Source organism: Acipenser ruthenus, chromosome 14, assembly GCF_902713425.1.
Source record: "Acipenser ruthenus chromosome 14, fAciRut3.2 maternal haplotype, whole genome shotgun sequence".
NCBI lineage: Eukaryota > Metazoa > Chordata > Actinopteri > Acipenseriformes > Acipenseridae > Acipenser > Acipenser ruthenus.
Genome location: NC_081202.1, coordinates 26,241,125 through 26,266,966, shown reverse-complemented (window position 1 = coordinate 26,266,966; position 25,842 = coordinate 26,241,125). Strand labels below are relative to the sequence as shown.

At 36.8% G+C, this 25,842-nt stretch overlaps 1 protein-coding gene across 1 annotated transcript in view; it reads right to left on the bottom strand.

The window, feature by feature from the left end:
- Nucleotides 1–3,087: 3,087 nt before the first annotated feature.
- The window catches only part of si:dkey-97m3.1 (fatty acyl-CoA reductase 1), a 62,917-nt gene continuing 40,162 nt past the window's right edge, over nt 3,088–25,842 (bottom strand). The window contains exons 4-12 of the mRNA XM_034033676.3: nt 25,347–25,526; nt 22,694–22,871; nt 19,089–19,133; nt 18,251–18,369; nt 17,098–17,165; nt 7,269–7,440; nt 6,201–6,330; nt 5,651–5,778; nt 3,088–5,406 (exon numbers count right to left, since the gene is read on the bottom strand). Of these exons, the coding sequence (XP_033889567.1) occupies nt 5,244–5,406; nt 5,651–5,778; nt 6,201–6,330; nt 7,269–7,440; nt 17,098–17,165; nt 18,251–18,369; nt 19,089–19,133; nt 22,694–22,871; nt 25,347–25,526 (1,183 nt within the window). The 3' untranslated portion in view covers nt 3,088–5,243. The remainder of the gene's footprint in view (nt 5,407–5,650; nt 5,779–6,200; nt 6,331–7,268; nt 7,441–17,097; nt 17,166–18,250; nt 18,370–19,088; nt 19,134–22,693; nt 22,872–25,346; nt 25,527–25,842) is intronic.

Here is a 25,842-nt window from a genome sequence, read left to right as displayed (position 1 = left end):
GCAAATATTTATAGATATATAGAAAACTTCATGCTGTATTCTGCATTTTATTTTATAGTGAAAGACGTCTTTCAATTGTATATTTTGTATGATTCAAATCATTGTTATATTAGGTTTGTCAAGGTCAATTCTGTATTAGACCAGTTTTTGTTTCCAGACCAAAAAGAAAATTCAATTTTAAGAGCATGTGAGATTTTAAAACTAAAATGGGCCATGGGATGAGGTCAGAAGATGTAAGGTCGCATTGCATTTTGATGGCATCAGTCTATTGGCCATATTAAGTAAGATCTTTTAATAGTGCTCACCTAGGTGTGCATTAAGGTAATGAGTACCATTATTAAAGTGTTGTTTCTGAATATAGCTATATTAGTACAGGTTAGGGATTTAAATGGTTAGTGTCAGCAGTAGTCGTTTGAGCTCAGGGATTTTAACTGCATGAGTGTAGATTCTGGCTATAAAGTCGTCGGCATGTTATAATATGTCACCCTGTGGTAGTGTGGCAGGGTGAAAGCCCTGCCGATGCACAGGTATGTGTGTGTGGGGGGCGAATACTAGGTGACAAGGAGGGAGGTAAAATGCTCCCTGCAAAAACACATGAGAATGTGGCTGGTGCCAGGAATTTAATAAATAATGAATTAAGCCACAGGTGTATAAATAGGGTGATCACGGTGTTGTAAAGATTGATAAGAAATCAATATCTAGTGTCATGTTTCTCATGGCCACTGTGTCTACAGTGTGCTTGTGGGTGGCTTGTGTATATCCCTCTTACTCTCAATCTGATTGCTCAAGCTCTTAAATGTGTTTGCTCACCGGGCCGTGCCTGTAGAAAAGAAACAACCAAGAATACTGAAGGGGAAATGTGAATGAACTGGGCAGAGTGCACTGCAACCATGTACATTATTTAAAAAAAAAAAAATAATAATTTTTTTAAATGTTCACTCATACTAGGCTGTTTGTTTATATTCAGATGCTCCTAATTATGAGCCTGAAATCCTGATGTCTGAGAATCCTCCAGCAGCTAACTTTCCATATAAAGAAAACACCTTTTTTTTGGTACTGCAGGAATACCGAATTAGTTATAATATTTACACGTGTTCCTTTTAAATATTATTACTATTTATACAGTGCCATATAATGAAACAACCAGTAGAAAATATTTTTGTGCTGTGGACAGTATACTGATAATTCAAAGGTGAATCTTAAGATTCTGTACAGATGTCTTTAAAAAACAACACATTTTGCTTTCTACACATATATTAGTGCTGCCCAAAGTTGACTGATTAAATCAGCCATTTTTTAATGGCTTCATAGTAAAAACAGTAGAGATGGAATACCATGGTTTGACTTTACTGGTGCAGCAATGGAAACCTCTCAAGTAAAAGGTATTGCACTGGGCACAGTTAAGGATACATTTGAAGAAACTGTAAAGGGTCCCATTTTACTTTACCATATCCAAGCAATTACAAAAAAAGTCAGTACAGACGCACACATTGTTGATCACAGAATTGGATTTGTTGCATATATTTTTCAAAATAAAAACTCTATAAGAAAGAATGAGTATAAAAAAAAAAAGTGGAAGTTTATCATGTGATGAAAAAAGAATTCCAGGATACAAAAGGAACGCTGCCCCTTCAAATGTAGCCGACAACCATTTCTTTAGACCTTGTGGATTAAATTGAAGAACATCTTGTGAAGTGAGGAACCAGCACTGCTAACCAGAAGGTTGGGTTTCTGCAGAAACGAATGCTGGTTTGTGGGTTCAGTGTCGGAGGGTGCTGGATGCCCTAAAATAAGACAGGAATTTGTAGCAGAGGCTGACTACAAAATACCAGATGTTCCGTGCCATCTGAGACCTGGCAATAAAAATGCGCCAGATGAACACCAGGAAGATGGTATTGAAGGCAAAGCGGATGTTCCTCAACCTAGAAACAAACAAAAAAAAAGTGAAACTAAAATGAAAAGACAATAGTGACTTGAGTAGATTTACCCTGAAGTGCGGTATGCTGTTGATGTGATGTTTCTCAAAGAAGATTATGCTTTAGGAAGAAATATTTTAAGACATCCAACATTATGTTAAATACATTTTTTTTATATATCTGCAAGTGTAAAACACTCAACGACTTATGAACCAATTCACAAAGTGTAGCACCAGAAGTTGGCACATTAGCCTTTTCAAACAGTATGTGTATGTGTAGAGATAGATAGATAGATATCACCTTTTGCAAACACTGAAGTGGTGTGAATTTAAAATTAAATTCAACTGACAGACGCTCAATGTCTTCTTTGCCACATTGGAAATTATTGAAAATCTTTCTGTTTCAAGACTGGGCCTTGCAAAATTGGAAGAGGTCCCCACATGTTAACATAGTGACGAAAGGATGACTGCCACATTAGAACTATTTTGGTAAGTTATTTTATATACAAATACCTTTTGTCTATCAGCCTTTCATGATGCATTTAAACGGATATTATTACAAAAAGTACGGTATAGATTTTAAGGCCCTACTTGAAATTTACACAGTACTTGTTTATTTTTTGATGAGTACTGGTTCTAAGCTGGAGTGATTGTAAGGAGAACAAAATAGGCAATTATATTAATGTACTTTATAATTATAGTTTTTGTTAATTAAAAATACAAATAAATACAGGTTTTGTGCTAATACACTGTGTTTTTATGGTATAAGTTATTGATACATTTTCTTCAATAAAATAAATCCTACCGCTCACGCTTACCTTTACAGGCAGGGTCATATTGCATTTGCAGTCACACAGTATTGATTGCAGTAGTACTTCTACCGATACAAATGAACAACCTCTCTTAGTAAATATAGCAGTAGTTCGGAGGGGATCCCCAGTCAGGATGCCTAACGTCATGGGGTGGGCTTGAGAGTCAAGAAAGTTTGGGAAGCCCTGTCTCAGCTTACACCTGGGAGAGACTAAGCTACAAGAATTTATACTACTTGGCATCCAGGATCAAATCTGTGAAGTTGAGTATTATTAGATTCCATCACACTTTGAATAAGTAGCACCTGGTGTATGTATGTATATATATATATATATATATATATATATATATATATATATATATATATATATATATATATATATTATTGCTTTAGATCCTCGACTGAACTTGGTTTGGTGTTTTGTAAATGCTGCCTGATCTGAAACCTGGGCACATTCCACCTCCCACAACTTGATGCACTGTTGGAAGCACTGACCCCTTCTGATCTACAGGAGATGTATGATCCCAAGGCACTGGTTCACTGATTTCCCCCTCCAAAAAACATTCTTCTCTACAGCAAATGGACAATGAGGCCAAGTACAAACTTTGTCTTCCATTTGATATTTCACACCTTACCAGCGGGTGCAAATGGTATAAAGCATACCACAGTACTGTAAACAATCATTGCTGGTCTTTAATGTAGCACAGTACTCACAAAACATCCTCCTGGACCAGAATACAAACTCAATTACTTTAAATGCAAATATTTATAGATATATAGAAAACTTCATGCTGTATTCTGCATTTTATTTTATAGTGAAAGACGTCTTTCAATTGTATATTTTGTATGATTCAAATCATTGTTATATTAGGTTTGTCAAGGTCAATTCTGTATTAGACCAGTTTTTGTTTCCAGACCAAAAAGAAAATTCAATTTTAAGAGCATGTGAGATTTTAAAACTAAAATGGGCCATGGGATGAGGTCAGAAGATGTAAGGTCGCATTGCATTTTGATGGCATCAGTCTATTGGCCATATTAAGTAAGATCTTTTAATAGTGCTCACCTAGGTGTGCATTAAGGTAATGAGTACCATTATTAAAGTGTTGTTTCTGAATATAGCTATATTAGTACAGGTTAGGGATTTAAATGGTTAGTGTCAGCAGTAGTCGTTTGAGCTCAGGGATTTTAACTGCATGAGTGTAGATTCTGGCTATAAAGTCGTCGGCATGTTATAATATGTCACCCTGTGGTAGTGTGGCAGGGTGAAAGCCCTGCCGATGCACAGGTATGTGTGTGTGGGGGGCGAATACTAGGTGACAAGGAGGGAGGTAAAATGCTCCCTGCAAAAACACATGAGAATGTGGCTGGTGCCAGGAATTTAATAAATAATGAATTAAGCCACAGGTGTATAAATAGGGTGATCACGGTGTTGTAAAGATTGATAAGAAATCAATATCTAGTGTCATGTTTCTCATGGCCACTGTGTCTACAGTGTGCTTGTGGGTGGCTTGTGTATATCCCTCTTACTCTCAATCTGATTGCTCAAGCTCTTAAATGTGTTTGCTCACCGGGCCGTGCCTGTAGAAAAGAAACAACCAAGAATACTGAAGGGGAAATGTGAATGAACTGGGCAGAGTGCACTGCAACCATGTACATTATTTAAAAAAAAAAAAATAATAATTTTTTTAAATGTTCACTCATACTAGGCTGTTTGTTTATATTCAGATGCTCCTAATTATGAGCCTGAAATCCTGATGTCTGAGAATCCTCCAGCAGCTAACTTTCCATATAAAGAAAACACCTTTTTTTTGGTACTGCAGGAATACCGAATTAGTTATAATATTTACACGTGTTCCTTTTAAATATTATTACTATTTATACAGTGCCATATAATGAAACAACCAGTAGAAAATATTTTTGTGCTGTGGACAGTATACTGATAATTCAAAGGTGAATCTTAAGATTCTGTACAGATGTCTTTAAAAAACAACACATTTTGCTTTCTACACATATATTAGTGCTGCCCAAAGTTGACTGATTAAATCAGCCATTTTTTAATGGCTTCATAGTAAAAACAGTAGAGATGGAATACCATGGTTTGACTTTACTGGTGCAGCAATGGAAACCTCTCAAGTAAAAGGTATTGCACTGGGCACAGTTAAGGATACATTTGAAGAAACTGTAAAGGGTCCCATTTTACTTTACCATATCCAAGCAATTACAAAAAAAGTCAGTACAGACGCACACATTGTTGATCACAGAATTGGATTTGTTGCATATATTTTTCAAAATAAAAACTCTATAAGAAAGAATGAGTATAAAAAAAAAAAGTGGAAGTTTATCATGTGATGAAAAAAGAATTCCAGGATACAAAAGGAACGCTGCCCCTTCAAATGTAGCCGACAACCATTTCTTTAGACCTTGTGGATTAAATTGAAGAACATCTTGTGAAGTGAGGAACCAGCACTGCTAACCAGAAGGTTGGGTTTCTGCAGAAACGAATGCTGGTTTGTGGGTTCAGTGTCGGAGGGTGCTGGATGCCCTAAAATAAGACAGGAATTTGTAGCAGAGGCTGACTACAAAATACCAGATGTTCCGTGCCATCTGAGACCTGGCAATAAAAATGCGCCAGATGAACACCAGGAAGATGGTATTGAAGGCAAAGCGGATGTTCCTCAACCTAGAAACAAACAAAAAAAAAGTGAAACTAAAATGAAAAGACAATAGTGACTTGAGTAGATTTACCCTGAAGTGCGGTATGCTGTTGATGTGCCATAAGATTTTAAAAAATGAATTTCTAAACTGCAGATCAGCAGTGCATTTGGGCACAGTGCCACCACCACTCTAGCCCTTAATTCACATACTACACAGTGCCAGATATTAGGTTTAAAATTACAATCGCAGTATAGGGGAATTGCGCTTACTTCTTTAGATGTTGCCTTGCAGCTGGAAGCCCAGACATGTCCTCGTTCAGAACATATTTCTTAGTCCCGATACAATAGTTCTCAATGTATTCTGGCCAGTGCAGCTGACGCACGTCAAAATTAAAGATCTGCAACATGAAAATTAAAAAATATATAAATACAAATATAAATAACTGAAGTGTGTCAATGAAAGAGCTTAAATTATTAATGAAAAAAAGAAAAGTGTACACAAAGTTGTACATTAGAAGGCAGCATTAGGCAGCAAAGCTGCCATGGTACGTCTGGCTTTTAAACCTGCTGTATTACATTGATGATTACATTTGTTTCTTAAACACTTCTAAGAACATTGTCCCACATTAATGAATGTGGAAGGCAGACATGTTTCATTTTTGTATTTTAGACACCATTAAAATGATATTTTTTTAATGTTCTGCTACTGCAACATAGCTGTATACAGTAAATGAAATACCAAGACGGCTCTAGTTGTGAGTTGAGGTCAGAACCAGTGTTCATTTGTTGAGAGTGAGAAACCCTTAATATCTCTGCATACCTTCTTGTCCTCAGGACTTAGTTGACCCATTAGCATGGTCATGTTATCTGAGTTCCACTCCCACGACTGACTGCTGAAGTACTCAAGTAACATCATGGACTTATGAAGTCTGTTGAAAATCCTCATCATCCTGAAGAGAATAGGTAAGAAAGTGCTGTAAATAAGGTATGTCACCTAAATAAAACAGGGTGTCAAGACCTTGCCAAAGTAGGTCACGTGAACTATATCAACAGCATGCAGAATGGCATCTTTATTGATTGTGCACTGGGACATTCATCTACTCAAGATCAATTCAACTAGTAAACACGCATTGCAGTCATTGCCTCTGATATTCGAAGACAAAAACATCACCTATCAGGCAGTCCATTAGTCAGATTACATATATATATATATATATATATATATATATATATATATATATATATATATATATATATATAATCAGGATTAATTAACTAGCAGCCACCATATGTCATGCTCAAATTATTCAGTGTACTGCGGCAGATGTTGATTTTTGCTGAGGATGCTCGTTGTGAGAGATTGTCAGTTTTACAGCAGTAGCATGTATTGTGTGTATCACAAATTCACTGGTACCTACTATGTCCAGCTGGTGGCGACAAAGGCTGTTTTATATAATTTAATACTTACAGAGTTTCGTTTTTGGTTACCCATTATAGCAGATTTGTGTAGTAAAAGGGTCATTTTTAAGTGGTTATACAGTATATGGGAATTATGTCATGATACATATATATACAGATATATTATGATTCTTGATATGGTATAGCAAAAAAAAATCCCCAAAAACATATGCATTCCCCTTTCGTGTTATTATTCCTAATCACAATGTTTAGTTTTTAATAGCATAATCAATAACATGTTTATAGATTTTATATGACCATGTATAAAGGATCCCTAAAGTGTTAACATTTTTCTTGTAAATCAAGAGTTATATGTTACATGTTACAGCCAAGTACATTTGACCTACCTTACAGTTAACCAAGTACTTTTGATGGTATCAATTTGCTACCGTCATTTGTTTTTATCTGGGAATTGTAATATTTAACCTACCTGGGTTTTTGTCCTGATAATCGCAGGTATAAGTCATAGAGGAATGCCGGGGCCTTGTGACTGACAGCGATCCAGTACTGGTTTATCAGGTAGTTGGATGTGATGTTGGCATTTGGTCTCCTAAAAGCTTGCTCCAGTGGGTTCCTCTTAAAGGTAGAAATAACAAGGTACTCTACAAACAAAACGCAATGACAGACAGATTAGTTTTGAGTGGTTTCATTGAGTATCCCCAGCATCTACTGTACTCTGGGAAGCTGCTTATGCGTTTCTCTCAGGCATGCCCAAGGTTATTTCACCTCTGTCAGTCATCAGCTGAATTTAAAACCAAATAAGGGAACTATAATATTCTATAGTATTGGACACAATGTCTCCTCATTGTATGTACTGTTTGCATATGCATCATTGATGTGAGTCAGGGCTACTGACAGTGTTATTGAATGAGCTCTAACTTATATATCACAGTATTGCCAGGTGTGGCGTTTTGTTGTTTCACAAGTAATACTTTGTTCGGCTGTTAAGCGTCTGCCATTTTTAAAGCACATGCATGTCAATTCATACAGGTAGTGGACAAAAAAATGGAAACACCTGGGTAAATGAGGGACACCAAGTATACTGAAAGCAAGGGCTTCCACACAGGTGTGGCTCATGCGTTAATTAAGCAAATAACATCCTGATGATGATGTCTTTCCCTCTGAGTTCCATGCTGACATCACCTTAGACACCGTTGCTCGTGAAACATCAGGAAGTTGAGCTGTCTTAATCACTGAAGCTCCTGCCAAACGCACCCCAACAATTACCCCTCTTTCAAAGTCACTGAGGTCTCCTCTTGCAGCCATGCTAGCCATAATTATAGGCAACCAGGCCTGTCCAGCATTTTTATACATGACCCTAAGCATGCTGGGGTGTTATTTGCTTAATTAACGCATGAGCCATACCTGTGTGGAAGCCCTTGCTTTCAATATACTTTGTGTCCCTCATTTACCCAGATGTTTCCAATTTTATGTCCACTGCCTGTAGTTCTCCAATGGGTGTTTTCTGCAAACCTTGCTATTCTAAGGAATCCTGGGAGACCTGTCTGGGTGGACTCTCACACATCATATACAGGTCTAGTTGAAATCACATACACTTATATACATTTCAGACTAGGGGGTTTTCAAATGTTACTTGAATATTCTCCAATTGTATGGCCATTTGGTGTTTATAACACAGTGTTAAAACACTGACAAAGACTACACGTTGAAACGTTAGTCTGCATTTAGTCTGCAGTTCATTCTTAGTGCTGCTGTACAAGATCTCATAGTTATAGAAGTTAGAGATTAACTGCTTATGAGTATGAAAGGTAATCCATCCAATTGGATGCCGTTGACAAGCCACCATTTATCTTAATTTCAAGATTACAAATACACTGTAAAAAGAGTCCAATTAGTAAAACGAAGACATTCAGTGCTGACTCTGCAGCACCCAACTATCTGACTGAAATCAACAAGGTAAGCATATTGTATTTGCAGCATTAGATTTTTTTTTAAGCCACAAAAAAATAGGTTATAAAAATCTATGGAAATATTCTGATTTATTAAAGAAATATGATATTAAATTTCCCTGCGATTATACCCGTTTTGGTATGTACAATATGTATGTTTTGCCTCCTTTAAGAACACTAAAACAATTTTGTGAATACAACATCCAACTTTATTCATAAAAAACAGACAGGAATAAAAACAAAGCCACCTCAGAATGACAGCCAAAGGGGGAAGTCGTGTCTGATCAAATGGTTTGTAAACATGAAGAAAAAAGGATATCTGTATCATAGATACACTATGTCTAGAGGTTCATTTCTACTGGACTTCACCTGTAAATTCAGCTTTATTCAATAAACCTGTAGATTATAATAGCTAATACATTTCTAATAGGCAAAAAAAAATAAAGATTATCAGGCATTACTGATAATCGCCAATTATTTTATTATTTTCTCCCAATTTGGCATATCCAATTATTTTTTAGGGTCAGCTCAATGCTACCACCCCCGTGCTGACTTGGGAGGGGCGAAGATGAACACATGCTGTCAGCCGACCGCTTTTTTTCACACTGCAGACTCACTGTGCAGCCACCTCAGAGCTACAGCATCGGAGGACAATGCAGCTCTGGGCAGCTTACAGGCAAGCCCACAGTCACCTGGCCAGACTACAGGGGTCGCTGGTGCGTGGTGAGCCGAGGACACCCTGGACGACCTAATAGCATCAAGAAAACATACTTTTACACATTCAGTATGTACAGCTATGGCCAAAAGTTTTGCATCACCCTACAGAATTAACACATTTTGCTTCACAAAGTAAAATGAAACATACTGATTTACATTCTGCTTTGTAGTTTTCCATATACTTAATGAAAAAACTGACAGAAATTGAAAAATGTGACATTTTGAAATCTAACATGAATTATTGTACTACTATTATGTCTTCCGGTAGACATTTGCAATATCATTTTGTAGTTTATTTGATTACACAATGGTAAATTGAAGATCTAAATTATATTCATATATATTTTTATTTTAAATTATGTCTCAATCCTAAAATTCTAGATGATGCAAACCTGTTGGCCATACATAGCTGTAGATGATCTTTACACAAAGGCTGCTTTACAATAAATATGTATTGTATATACAGCACTACAGTATGCTGAAACCATGCAAGAGTAAGTCAGCAAGTACAACAGTCTGTGGAATATTTTGACAGTTAGATACGTCTGATGAGTAAACCCTCACAGTTTAACAGTGTACTATCGCAGGAAGCCATAAAACACAATACAGTTCCTCTCCTGCTTTTCATTTTAATTGAACACATGGCCAGAGACTAACTACAGTGTTTTATTGCTTGGTTTTGTCTCCTGGAATTATAAAACTGCTCTCCCCAGCAAAGAATCTTGGTTATCATAAAAAGTAATAACCAGTATTGAAAGAACAAGACAGTAAACATTTCGCATTGTTGAAGATCTATTTCTGCAGCCTGACCAACCCCATCCAATTCTTATAATGCAAACAGAATAATCTGCAGCACATCCAAGAAGTGAAGAGAATGCAATAGATTTATTTGGAAAGGGTTGGGAATACATTCTTGCTTACAAAAACAATTCTGCATGAACCACTTAGTAAAAGCAGCAAAACCACAGAGTCTGTCATGCTTTTGGGTGAATACAATGACCTTGCAAGGATCCTGATTACATTTCCTCAGAAATGTCTCATCAGCTACCTCTGTGACAACTGTATATGATAATTAGTCATGTAATTCCCCAACTAATTTATTTCTAAATACATCACTGTACCATCCATGCATTTCTTAACACTCCTGTTATAAACCTCATAGATTTTTTTTTTTTTTCCTGTAAATCACAATCAAACCTCCTAACATTTTTATTTAGTTGCAGGGTCCCACAATGAAGATCTATAACTCTAATACACTAACCTAAGCTTTGCCAACAATATACCCTCTACCTTATCACACCTCGTTGATAGTCGTGTTTCTTTACATTCCCTGAAGGTAAGTTTAGCTGTAGGGAGGGGACACCTTCATATCAGAGTTTATAAATGATGCCATCTCAGCTGTAGCTCAGGAAGCAAAGGAGAAATTAAAAGAGGGGATCATTTTTTTCTTCTTAATGGTGTTTGAGTCCTAACCTGAATATATTGTGTCACACACTACAACCACAGGGCTACCTGAGATATGTAGGGTTAAGCTTGTCATTTAGGTCACATTTGCTTCTCGCTCTGGCTCAAGAATGTTGAGCAGAGGGAGGCTATTTAAGTGAGTTTAAGAGCCTCCTTATGTACTGGCCAGTACAGAGTTTTATGAGTCACATCCGCGATGAGCGGACAGGTGTGAAAACAAACCCTAAAACTAAGGAGTGAACATGAGATGTTAAATCGATAGCAATTACAGTACACCTTTTAAAGGCACAAGAGTAGTGAGGTAATGCAGGTGAGTTTTTAAGGTCACAAATCACCACATCAGTTTTGTTCCCCCTCAGCCTTTATTAATGTTAGCCATCATGGCCTGAACGGCTCACCCTCCAAGACTGAGAAAGTGTTGCTTTATCATTGCTTATAGAACAACGGCCCTTGCTATTTTCCAAAGCACCCAGAGGCATATCTGTGGATCCTTTCCCCTTTTAAAGGATTTTTCTACAGAAAGCAGGCCTGCTGGCCATAGACTGACCTGGTGGATAAGTCAATCAATACTGAAGGCACTGTGCAGCCAGAAAGCTTTATATTTACGTTTCTTTTTTTTACACCAGGGGCTACCAAGGACGTCAAATTAAAACAAAAAGGACAAATCTTGTGGCAAAGCCTATACAGAACCGATCAATAGTCTAAAACAATCCTAAACCTGTAAAATGATGTCATTTTCTGTTGCTAGGTAGCAGCGACCCAATAAGAACCCTTTTTGCTGTCCTGTCTCAGCTCAGAGTGGCAGTGATATGTAATAAGAGCAGGGAGTTAGTTCATTGGGAGTGGAACGCCAGTACGATCGTGGGGGTTTGCTGTGTGTTGCTACACTGCACTTTCTCTGAAATGATTTCACTCTCTGCATGGTTTTCTTTCAGTGGATTAGCTTACTGTATGCACATCTAACAGACTAGTGAGGACAGGTTAGACATCACAGACTAAACTGGCAAAACAGCAATTTCATTTTAAAATTGTGCACACAGTTCCAGACACACAGAAAGAAAGAGGGTGTATTTGTCAGTTACTTGATTGGCATTTAATATGCAGCGCTGTCTAACCTTCTTTATAGGAAGAAATAGGTACTCGGCTGGTTTTAATAATAGATGATTTTCTTGACATACATAAAAAAAAAAAAAAGTAATAATAATTATTATTTTTCAGCATTTTAACCCATTAGTGTACACTGGAATTTATTTTAGATCTAAATACCTGGAATCTAACCCCATATTAAATCTATGGAATGGAAGAGAATTATCATCTATATCTAAAAGGTGAAATATATATATAAAAGGCTAAATTAGGAGTCATTATTCCACTACAAATGAGCCCAACAAAACTTGCACAACTATTAATTGTTCTGCAACTGTGACAGGTTTGATTTGTTAAGGTCAGGCTTTTAAATCTTAAGGGAATAGATGACGTTTCATAATTAAACTGACTTAGTAGGAACAATTCCAGCTCGCTAACATCATAAACTATACCTTTTCGATTCAAAGCTTACTCGAAATTATTATGATCCAATTGCAATTTAAAACGTAGTCACGTACTGTAAGCTGTATTATACATATTCCCTTCCTCGAGAGGTTACAGATGCAGATTATACTAATACATTGTGTAACATTACGCATACTCTGGAAGTGTTATTATACAGTGAATGTGTAACTTCATCAGACAGGAAATAAAAATAAATGTTTGAGGAAAATTATAGCTATTGGGAAAATCCAACTGAGTGGTACAAAACTCCTTTTCCAAAGGTTCTCTACTGACAGTGAAATATTCATCTTTCTGCTAAATTAATCCAGTGACTAATGCACAGTTCAAATGTAAGAGCAACTGTCTCCTCTTCTGATTAATATTTGTCAGGGGTTCATTTGTGCCGGATCACACCGATACCTTTTTGTTTGACAGGCTAGAATGATACAGTTTGCAAATGATGAACCTTATGAGGGAAAAAAAGTTTTGTTCATGTTATACTTAACATGAACAATTATAAAACGCTTTCCTGTTTCCTGAATGGAATGAGAAATCTAGGAGTAAGAAAATAACTAGTTTTTTACAACTTAAAACGCCAAAAAACAAGTGCTCTTTACAATAAGTGTGGTCGGCCCTATTTATCAGATTACTCTGCAAGCTGCTTTTCTCTCAAATTATAGTTTTTCATCTTTATTACAGAAGAAACAAGGAAATAAAATGTATCTATTTAGTATGTTGTAGGGCTGAGCTGTGATAGGAACTTTTCCCCTGCTTCAGGCAAACATTTGTAAACAACACAGGTTAATTGCACGGGCCATTTAGGTTTTACAATACTTAATGATGATGTTTTATGTACAATAAACTCTTTATTGTTGCCATGAAAACACTAGTGTTAAAGCATAGTATCTGCTTTCTTCTTCTGTTAGTGCCGGGAGATGCTGGTATTCACCCTGGAAGTATCTGATGATCATTTTGTTCTCATTAATATTTTAAACAGGCACAGTCCATCAAGGAAACCCAGAGGAAATCTGTTACAAATGAATTGGGGCTGCATATTGCTCTGCTTCAAGGGGACATACAGTTCAAGGGGATATAAGTACTGTAACCCTTAAAAAAGCAGGTGTTCATTATTCCAAAAAATGTTGCACTTTAGATGATGTACTGTTTATTGATTTCCCACAAGCACTTACAGACATAAACTAAATAAGTGGTATTTAATTCAAGGTCACTTTTCAGCTATGAATGAAGATAGTAGTTAGTATGTGCATTCTATATTCAAACTTGTTTCTCTACCATTTCATGTAGTCAATTCATATCAATGCCTATCTTCCATGGTTCATCAGTCTCTTGTCAGAAACTTTCATTTATATCCTCATGCTCCTAAAGAAACCCTTCTTTTAGGCATTACTGACTGATTTTCCATGGCTGCTTGAATTATGAAAATTGAGTTACAGTACAGCCTGAGCAAAAGACATTATCTCTAGCTGCAGTACAGTAAACTGCAAATACAAAACTGTGAAAAAGATAGCACACATTAATACAGGCATATGATAACTATTCCACCAATGCGTAAAATAACCCTACTCAGACCGCACTTGGACCGGGAGATATATACGTCAATCTATATTGCGAGGGCAATTCAATCTCACAGATTTCCTGTCAAGGGTTTGGATATCTTATAAGCCAACTTTAATGTACATAGATCTTGTGGGTCTATGTATCCCGGTAGATTGAAGTCTCTGACGACTCTCTATGGAAATACATTTGGATTGGAAGGAAATGTTTAGATTACATTAAGTGGTGGGTAATACTTTCCACAAACACCACTAAGCTCTTTGGCAGAAAAAAAAGGTCCCAGACTAGATTACTTTTGACGGTTTGGACCCACATCAACAAAACATCAAGGGAAAAAGTGCTGAATAAATTGTAAAAAGTGCAACACTGACAATGGGCTGAGATAACTGCAGCATTACACTACATAAAAATGATTAATTTCAGAGCCATGCAGCTACTCTTGAGGTAGCACCATAATCCAAAATCAAAACCATGCAGTAGATCCAAAAAGCAGTTCAGCAGGAGGCTGAGCCTCCAGGTGTTTTACATGAAATCAGAGAAACTCTTTAAGAGTAACAGTCACACACACACACTAAATAAATATGAAATCCTATTGAAACAAGGAGTTAAAAAGCAACTCATGCTGAAAACAAAATAACTGCCAGTCAGCTACTGTAGGTTGTCTACTTCCGTTTTCATGGGGAATGTAAGCTTACAGCCTTGTTATTCTGAACTAAGTAAAAAAAAATAAAGCATTATTGATTTGCTATCCGTTTTGTTTTCTTTAAGTGGAAGAGTTGTTTGCCTTGTCTCAGTCCCCTTTTAACCCAGTTAGGGCACTGAGATGTTCCCCTCTGTACAGCCAAGCAGGGCAGTTTGACTGTCTGACACAAACTGTAATTAGTATTGATTCACACAAAATCAAAAATCACTGCTTTGCTGCCTGGAGTGGTTTATAGGTACCTTCTTAATATAGAACTAAATATTAAAAATAAATTGTTGTCACAATGCCTACCTATTGTAACTCGATAGAAATTAATATTACCCATAAATAAAATTTTCTTATCCCTCATTCACACTAAAACATCCTTCCGGAGAGCCAAAGATCAATAGAAGTTCCTGCTGGAAATCCTAAATACATTAGATTTTTGTACATTACTATTTTTGCATTAAAATAATGTAAATCAATGAATGTATATTTAATGTTTTTTTTTTTTAATTTGTTGAAATGACTGCTCTAGGGCTTGCTTAGTCTCTTGCTTAGAACACCAGTTCATCTCTTTTTCATTTTAGGGTCAATATTCAACCATAACATGCTGTGGTTAGGATAACATTTAAATTTCACAGAAATATCTGGTATTTTTTTGTTTGTTTTGTTAATTCATTATCTTAATATTAACTCTCATATTAGCATGTTAATACACATGCTTCAATGTTTGTGAGCACCACTGTCTATTGTATTTTTTAAATAAATAGCTGTTGTGCCCACAGGAGTAACCCTCACAGGAACAGTATAATGCCATGACTGACTTTTAGAATTATTAGTTAATGGTTATTTTAACAGTTTTTGACAACACATTATAGGAATGCATGTGCAACACAAAAGGTTAACAACGCATTTTCTTCAAAAAATAAATGAACAAAATACACTCTATGTCCTGAGGAAATATAAATTGGATTATTTTCTTATTCAAAGTTGAGAAAGGTACAGTATTACTGCAGCATATCTTACACAAGCCCTGAAAAATAAATTCAGATGAATTTCAGAATATAATTTAAAACACAAAGAAAAATGACAATAGCGTTCCGAGATAATGAGGTTATGTAAAAGGGATATTTAATGGCTGAACTGCCTCTTCTGCATGAAATGTTTTGCCAGAATTGTCTAGTGCACAAAAGTGTGCCAAGTGAAGAAGCACTTCTAGTGTGCCAGACTCAGGATTTTCAAATGCATAGGCATAGCTAACATACAAATACATTTGTACATCAATTATTTTATTTTTTTTTCATTTTACCATTTGGTAAGTTTTCGTTGTAGTGCTAAAGGTTAAAAAGGTTTTGCTCAATTTCTGATAAAAAAAAATAGTTCTTTAGCTTCTGTATTGCAAAAACAAAGCGGGCCCATTAAATCAGTGAAGAAGCTGGTGTCCTTAGCATTGCCTGCTCAGTGTGGACGTCGTGGAAGATAATGCTAGGTAGTTTATATGTAGCTAGCTAATTAAATAGCGAGAATTTTGTTGGAATGAATGCTAGGAGGCCTATCACTGTTGACCAATCAATACAGTACTTGGTGACAGTGGGTGCAGAGGAAAGGTTTTGTACAACAGGCTTTTCAAATTGGAAAGACACACACACACAATTTTGACCTAAATCTCATCTATGTTCAAATACACAGTCCTACACTAAAGAGCCAATTGGACTTGGTTATGAAAAGAGCATGTCTCCGTACTCATTGACATTAAAATCCAGATTATGCAAAGACATGGAACCACGGTGGGCTACTTAGATGAGTTCCAATTCTAATCCCCTTTCCACCCTTAGCAGGTTGTCTCTCCCATAATCTACATGCTGTGGCTGGCAGTATATAAAGTGAAAGTGGGGTGTCAGTCTTGATGCGAATATGATTTACCTTTATGAAAAATGAATAAGGAAAATGGGATCCTGCTGAAGCATTCCATTTTAGCCTGAGTGAAACTTGTATTTATTATTTATTAAGGTATAAATCTGAGTGATTCCTGTTGAGAAATGCAGCTGAAAGCAACTCAGCAGCAGTAGTGGGCATGGTCGTTTGGAGTTAAGCATTAGCCCTTAGCATTCTCTCATCTTGCTTTTCATTGCCGTTTTCACATATCAATCAGACCAGCAGTGCTAGGATCAAACCCAATTTTTTATTTTATTTTTTAGATGCATTATGACTCTGTTCTGTTTATAAAAATGATAATCATCATTTTGGGTGTAATCTTTTTTTTGGTGCACCTTTATTTAAAAAAAAAAAAAAACAGTGACCAGCTTAAAAAAAATCTTGTCAACCCTTTTTCACAGCAAGTAATACAGTACAATAAGCCATTGCTATTTAAGACTCACCGATCTCTCCCCAGTGGAAAGGGTTGATCCCGCCTGTTGTGCAGTTGTATACCAATGCTGATTTTGGTCTGTAAATGTAAAGAAAGGTCATCCAATTTAATCAGCTACTCAAAAGAAAACCTATCCTCCTGGTGCATTATTTACAAGTACAGACTAGCCTTCCCCCTGTTCTAATCTGCTTTTATGAAAGAAATATTGCATATTCTAACATCTACAGTAATTTAGAAAGGATCACTGTTCACTGTTTTACCATCTCGGAAGGCTGTTTTGAAGAGCTATTAACCTGAAACTACTGGGTGGATTTGAATTTTGCTGATGGTGTTAAATACATTTTATCCTGATAATGCTTCATTGGTTGGAAAAAGAAACACCTGCATAATAACATTAAAAGGGTGTAGACAGAGTCACCATGGGCAGTCAATTAAGACGGCACTTTATAAAAGTTTATCACAATGTGGTTTTCCATTTTAATTGATGTGTTTATTTGTTTTAGGCTTGACTATACCTCTCTGGCTTTACCATGCTTTCACTTCCTTATTACACTGTGATGTGCTATAACCTTAAATAAGGATGACTCAATGTGGCATGAACATTTGTATTTGAATTGTTGTGGAGGGATATGTGATGATTGCTCAATGATCACAGTCTCTTATCCCTTCATGAAAGCTGGAGTGGAACTCTGCAGCAAAGAGGGATCTCTAGAATGACTCACAGATTCATCAGTTTTGAGACTGCTGCTTGTGAAACATCATTAACTTGCTGTCTTGGATCCAGTAGCGCCAGCCAACTGAGTGCTTATAATCAGCCCTCTAAATGTCAGATCTATTGTCTTTGCCGTTGGGACCACAACAGGGATTTGTATGATGTCAAATATTGACTAATATCATTCATCTCTGGTCCCTAAGCGGACTCATTTCTGCTAGAAGAGGAATGTTTTCTTCCATTGGTTATACAGCTATGGCCAAACGTTTTGTATCACCTTATATAATTAATTAATTTTGCTTCATAAAGTCGAATGAAACCTGAATAATGTTACGTTAACATATTGATTTACATACCGCTTTGTAGTTTTCCATATACTTAATGATAAACTGACATAGCTGTACTGTAGGTGGACAGAGCCTGAAGCAACTGTATTCAACACCCCCCTTACCTCTGTACAGCCGTGTACCAGCCTGCTGCCAGTGTGAGATTAATAACTATGTCCACAGGAATAAGGTCTGCCACAGCATCATTAGTGGCTCTCATGGTCCGCAAAATCCCTTTTCCTGCCTGGAAAAAAAAATCACTTCTATATTATACAATACAAATACAATACAGCAATGGAATATCTATCATAAAACATCATTTTAAAGTGTCAGAGTTGGAGAGCATAGTTATATAAGCTTTACCTCCCCATCAAAGAAGACAAAGAAGAACTGCTCTGCATGTTTCAAGGGTGTTGGTAGGAATATCGATGTGTTTAAGTATGCTCCACGCAGACAGTTTCACAAAGCTTTTCTTTTAATCAATTGTAAAAGCCACACTTTCGATGAGATACAGTGTAAATCAGAAAAACAAATGATGAAATGTGGTAGGAGGATTAGTACAAGTCACGGTTGCTTGTTATCTGGAAAGAACTACATAAAATGAAAAAGGCTATGTTCAGTATTTTTACATCACAGTCTAATGCTTGTCTTCAAACTGAATTGAACCAGACTACATTTTACTACTGGAACTGGTGCAAAATAACCTTAACAAACATATTCACTTGTGGTTGTCTCACTATAAGTCCTATAGAAATGTGTACTACATTTGTTTTTGACAATGTTTTCTTATTGATCCATGGTATATTTCATTTGTGGAGGTACATATTGTATTTCAGTCTCTGTGAAGTGACAAACCCATTCAGCTATTTCAGCCCCTTTAGAACCTCGTCAATTCAGTTTTTTATACCAGTAATACAGATATGTATTTTTTTGGACTTGAATCATTTCAATATAAATACATACAGCAATAAACAGTCCACTTGGTCCATTGAAGTTGTCAATCCAACCCTGATGAAATAGGAACAAAAAAAAAATCATTAGGCCTTTCTTCTGATGTGAATAAGTAAAGAACAATTTTAATATCACACATAAGTAGATGTACAATGCTACTTCAAAAATTGATTTTGATACTGCAGAATGTTTAAGACCAAGCTTTGACTTCCTTAGGATGGATTTTACCCAATAAAATAGCTATAACAATGTCATCCTACTTCAATATTGTTGTTATTATTAATTGGAAATTCTCTATACTTATTAAGAAAAGGCTATTAATCATGTTTAACAACATTCTTTTTCACAATAGTCCAATAAAATCATCTACAGGTTGGAAATAATGGTATAACTTTCAAAAATACATATGCTATAATGTCATTATAATAAATAATAGACCACTGCCATATCCACATTACAAATATACAATTGCAGACATCAATATCAAATATGTACTGTATAGCACATTGCAAATTCCTTATGTGCCCAATTGAGTTGGCTTACCCCAAGTCACAGGAAGTATTTCCAATTACCCTGTTCATCCCAAGTTAAATGAGCTGCAGTCCATTTGTTTATTTTATGTTATTTTGCCGGTGATAGATAGCTGATACGTTCTGTGAAAATGGCCTCTGATATACTAAGCTATTTGTTGTTATGGAAATCCAGACCCCTGAAGTAAGCACTACTCCCAAGTCACCCATGAAAGAGAGTGTTGAAATGTTGCAAGTAGGGCTGAGCAGTGTAAATGGTTGATCATGGAGTTGTTTTAACCTGCAGAGACCTCTATCAGCACCTGCTCTTCCTGTCCTATCCATCTGTTAATTAAATTATCCTATAACTGAGAATTTCACTGCCTCTGGGTCGATGATGGTGAGTCATGCTAGAATGCCTCTCAAGCATGCCTCCCAATGTAATGCTGCAGAAGTGTATGTGTGTGTGTGTGTGTTCATGTAATGCCTTGACTGAGCAATGGAACAAACCACTACACAGATGCATATGGCCCCATCAAACTGCAAAACTAGGACTTTTGTTGGCTGCAATATATCTTTTTAAATGAACTGTACGTTTGTAGGCACTTTTGTTATTGTAGGTTCTGGACTGCACTGACTTATTGAGTTTAATCGTTTTTTTTTGGTGTGTTGTTCTAATAAACCCATCCAGTGTATGTATTTTGTGGATATTTACAGTATATGTTGGCATTATGGACCACAGTCATATTTCTAAGCTCTCCTGACAGCTTGGTTGCATTGAAGTTCTGATTGAACAATATACAGCATCTTTTACCTGCACCTGTGGCTTATTATGATTAGCCTTACAATGATTAACTATGATGGGCATTGCAACAGAACCTACCATTAAAATAATACGATACTAAAATGTGCAACTAAAAAAAAAAATTAAAAAAAATCAATTTGAAAATATAAAAATAATCTGACTTTATTTAACTGCGTTACGATGAATCCCAGCACTATAACTCACAGGGCATCTAAATGTCAAAAGATATCCGGACCACGCAGCTTGCTGGGGGAAATTATTCTCTTCAGTGACAGTACATAGTTGAACTTGAATAATGGGAGCTGACAGCCACTGTGAGCCATACAGATGCTCTAGTCACAGTTTTTGGTATATTATTTTTAAATTGCCAAGGGGGCAGAGAAAGGAATCTGTCTACGCCTGTACGACAGAAAACCAAATGAATGAAACTAATAGTACAGAATCCCAAGAAGAGCCAAAAGCACAACTAAGATAACACTTTCTCACATTCCAGAAATAAATGCCAACCAGCATATCCATAAAGAGAATCATGAACAAAGACGATGCCACGAATAATTAAAAGCAGCAAATTCACAAATATAACTGCCAAAAATAAAAACAAATATCATCCAAAACAAAGATATACATGTCCCATGATTTATAAGACCAGTAGCAGTGAGATGGTAGCTGGCCATAAACTGGGTTGAAGCAAAAGACTGATCGCAGAGATCGATGGACTATTGTCTAGAACATCAAGGAGCAATGTGTCACTGGTGGATGTGATAATAAACTTGCAGAAAAGCATAATAAGAAAATACATTATATTGTAGAAAACTACCACCATGTGAAATATGCATTGATAGTAAAATTTATTGTAACCATTAAAAACAAAACAATAAAACATCCTCTTATAATATGACCCTTTAGGTTAAGGGTATCTGTGGAGCAAGGAATCTATATCATGCTATGAATTTAAGTATGGTAAACCTCGATGGATTCAAACAGCAAGATTCATGACAAAGTCGCTGTCAGTGTATTTTTAGATACTTCTGACTGAGTGGATTCTGTAGTTTACAGAAGGTTCTGTTAACAGTTCCAGTAAGTAATTGCTATTGAAGACCACGTTTATTTTTTATTAATTAAACTTGACATCTTACAAGCAGATTCTGCATAATTTATATCCGTTCCCATTAACTCGCTGTTAGGCCCTTTCAGAGATGCTAGATAGTGTTAGCTTGCGTCTAAACCTTTTACACACACACATTAGATAAAGAAACAGAACTGCTCTACCGCAGCTTTGTAACAATTATTCCAAAGGAGAGTCTTGGATCTGCCATTCGGAGGAGGCTTATAAAAAAATACAATAGAGGTATCATTAAAAGGTGACAGTGTAAGAATTGGTTATAACAATTAATGATGCCTCTGTGTGTGCAGCAGTGTGGAGTAGTGGTTAGGGCTCTGGACTCTTGACCGGAGGGTCGTGGGTTCAATCCCAGTTGGGGGACACCGCTGCTGTACACTTGAGTAAGGTACTTTACCTAGATTGCTCCAATAAAAACCCAACTGTATAAATGGGTAATTGTATGTAAAATAATTTGTAAAAAATAATGTGATATCTTGTAACAATTGTAAGTCGCCCTGGATAAGGGTGTCTGCTAAGAAATAAATAATAATATAAATGTGTTATAAAGGGTGATATAATCAATATCGGAGGCAAACTAATTGGGCATACTAAACAAATAAATTAAAGACATGTGCGACATTAAAAATAAATGAATATTCCAGTGTGCCTCATGAAAAAAAATACATCAAGAAATGACATCAATACATCAAAAAAGACCTACACCGCACCAGCCTCAGGGGATGTAAAATAAGGATCACTGTAGAAGTCAAACTCCAATTCAGACTATTAATGGGGTTCACTGTCACTGTTATTCATTGCCTGGATTTGACAATCCTAGTCGGGAGAAAATCCATAATATATGGCTTATCTGAAGTGACATAAGGTGTAGTAATTGCACTTCTGAGTTACCCAAATCAGATCATACTACAGTCCTAAAACATACAGTCACAAAATGTTTTAAAATATATAAAAATGTCTTTCATACAGTAATTCCCAATCTATTTGTGACCTCTTATACTATTTGCTTGTTATTCTCTGATTACAATTATATTTAAGTCTCATTTGCTGCATTACATTTGATTATGTTTCTTCTACACTGCTTTTGTCTTTTTTGTGTGTGTCTGCCTTTCATTCTGAGTGAGTGTGCTGGACTTCACTCAGTAAACCTCTCTCTGCTTGCTTGTTTAATAGTCTCACTTACTGGGAAGGGTTCCTGCCAGCTGGCCCCCACAATGGATGGCCTGATGATGGCAATGTTCAGTTTGCTGCTCTCCTGCTGGACCACGTACTCGGCCAGGGCTTTGGTGTAAGTGTAGGTGTTGGGCCAGTCCCCGATTAGACGAGGGGTGATATCTCGGATTATACCATCGTCCATCCACCTGCAAACATATAGATTATCAGGCTGTATGACATCTGATGTAAAAATGAAGGTGAATCCCCAACAGACATCATAAACACTCCCTTTAATGTGTGTTTTTTTTTTACGTGACTATAGCATAAAATCAGCTTTTACAGGACAAATAAACGTATGTGTGTTGCTGTTCATATCTACTATATTCTACACATATCTCTTGTTTGTGTTTCCACTGGATTACTACTGTCTTGTTCAACTGTGTAGTGAAAGGGTTATTTTTTCATGTATGACACCCTTAATCAAAACTGAGTGACTCACAGTATATAGAATCACAGTATACAGCTGTGTACTGAATATGAAGCCAATATCTCCAAAGATTAGGTCACAGGTTCAAGTGAAGGGTGTTGTTTCCAAAACACTGAATACATGAAAGCTGCATGTTGACATGGTTGTGGGAGCAAATTCATACAAGCTCTCCTCACAGGGAAGCCTAATAAATTAAATGTCATGATTTCTTTTGTGTTTTCAAACCTTGTGTCCCAGTACTGTTGCAATAGTGTTGAGGGAAATGTACAGTGCCTTGCGAAAGTATTCGGCCCCCTTGAACTTTGCGACCTTTTGCCACATTTCATGCTTCAAACATAAAGATATGAAACTGTAATTTTTTGTGAAGAATCAACAACAAGTGGGACACAATCATGAAGTGGAACGAAATTTATTGGATATTTCAAACTTTTTTAACAAATAAAAAACTGAAAAATTGGGCGTGCAAAATTATTCAGCCCCCTTAAGTTAATACTTTGTAGCGCCACCTTTTGCTGCGATTACAGCTGTAAGTCGCTTGGGGTATGTCTCTATCAGTTTTGCACATCGAGAGACTGAAATGTTTGCCCATTCCTCCTTGCAAAACAGCTCGAGCTCAGTGAGGTTGGATGGAGAGCATTTGTGAACAGCAGTTTTCAGTTCTTTCCACAGATTCTCGATTGGATTCAGGTCTGGACTTTGACTTGGCCATTCTAACACCTGGATATGTTTATTTGTGAACCATTCCATTGTAGATTTTGCTTTATGTTTTGGATCATTGTCTTGTTGGAAGACAAATCTCCGTCCCAGTCTCAGGTCTTTTGCAGACTCCATCAGGTTTTCTTCCAGAATGGTCCTGTATTTGGCTCCATCCATCTTCCCATCAATTTTAACCATCTTCCCTGTCCCTGCTGAAGAAAAGCAGGCCCAAACCATGATGCTGCCACCACCATGTTTGACAGTGGGGATGGTGTGTTCAGGGTGATGAGCTGTGTTGCTTTTACGCCAAACATAACGTTTTGCATTGTTGCCAAAAACTTCGATTTTGGTTTCATCTGACCAGAGCACCTTCTTCCACATGTTTGGTGTGTCTCCCAGGTGGCTTGTGGCAAACTGTAAATGACACTTTTTATGGATATCTTTAAGAAATGGCTTTCTTCTTGCCACTCTTCCATAAAGGCCAGATTTGTGCAGTATACGACTGATTGTTGTCCTATGGACAGAGTCTCCCACCTCAGCTGTAGATCTCTGCAGTTCATCCAGAGTGATCATGGGTCTCTTGGCTGCATCTCTGATCAGTCTTCTCCTTGTATGAGCTGAAAGTTTAGAGGGACGGCCAGGTCTTGGTAGATTTGCAGTGGTCTGATACTCCTTCCATTTCAATATTATCGCTTGCACAGTGCTCCTTGGGATGTTTAAAGCTTGAGAAATCTTTTTGTATCCAAATCCGGCTTTAAACTTCTCCACAACAGTATCTCGGACCTGCCTGGTGTGTTCCTTGTTCTTCATGATGCTCTCTGCACTTTAAACGGACCTCTGAGACTATCACAGTGCAGGTGCATTTATACGGAGACTTGATTACACACAGGTGGATTCTATTTATCATCATTAGTCATTTAGGTCAACATTGGATCATTCAGAGATCCTCACTGAACTTCTGGAGAGAGTTTGCTGCACTGAAAGTAAAGGGGCTGAATAATTTTGCACGCCCAATTTTTCAGTTTTTTATTTGTTAAAAAAGTTTGAAATATCCAATAAATTTCGTTCCACTTCATGATTATGTCCCACTTGTTGTTGATTCTTCACAAAAAATTACAGTTTCATATCTTTATGTTTGAAGCCTGAAATGTGGCAAAAGGTCGCAAAGTTCAAGGGGGCCGAATACTTTCGCAAGGCACTGTATATTGTATTTACGCGGGGGGAAAAAAAGCAATTGTCAGTAAAGGGCATGTTTATAAAAAACAAACCAGGAGCAGACATAACCAGCTTGAGAAGGATATGCAAATCATTCTTGAATCAAAATTACAATTACAAAATGTCTCTGTAGCCCAGCTCTTGCTGTTGTGGAAAGAAGACCCGCCTTATTAAATTGACAGTGAAAGCTGCTGCTGAGTTGACAAGCAAGCATTCCAAGAAGGGCCAGGACAGGGGCATGGCCGTCTGACTCATGGAATCAGTGGGAGGGGTTTCGACTTACTCCATGGAATCAATCAGCTTCTTGGGCTCCACGGGAGGAGGGTAAATGACCTCGTTGATGTGTCTTCGGTTACAGTTTGCATAGGCAGTGGAGATGTGGACAAAGGCCTCAAGCTTCTGCATTTGACGTGCAAGAGCCAGGAGCTGCTGTGTCGCGATCACGTTCAGCTGCAGGGCATGCCTAAAAGACAGGGAAACAGGGGGGGAAATCGTTCAAAACTTTGCATTTTAAAAATGCTCGTATATCATCTACAGCTGTGGCCAAAAGTCTTGTATCATCATGAATTTTAGGATTGAGACATTTTGATTTTTATTTTTTAAACTACATGAACATAATTTAGATATTTTATTTAACGTAATGTAATCAAAGAAACTACAAAATGATTTGCCAGTTTTCCATTAAGTATATGGAAAACTACAAAGCAGTATGTAATTCAATGTTAACATAACGTTATTCAGCAGGTTTGATTTGACTTTATGTTATGTTAATTCTGTAG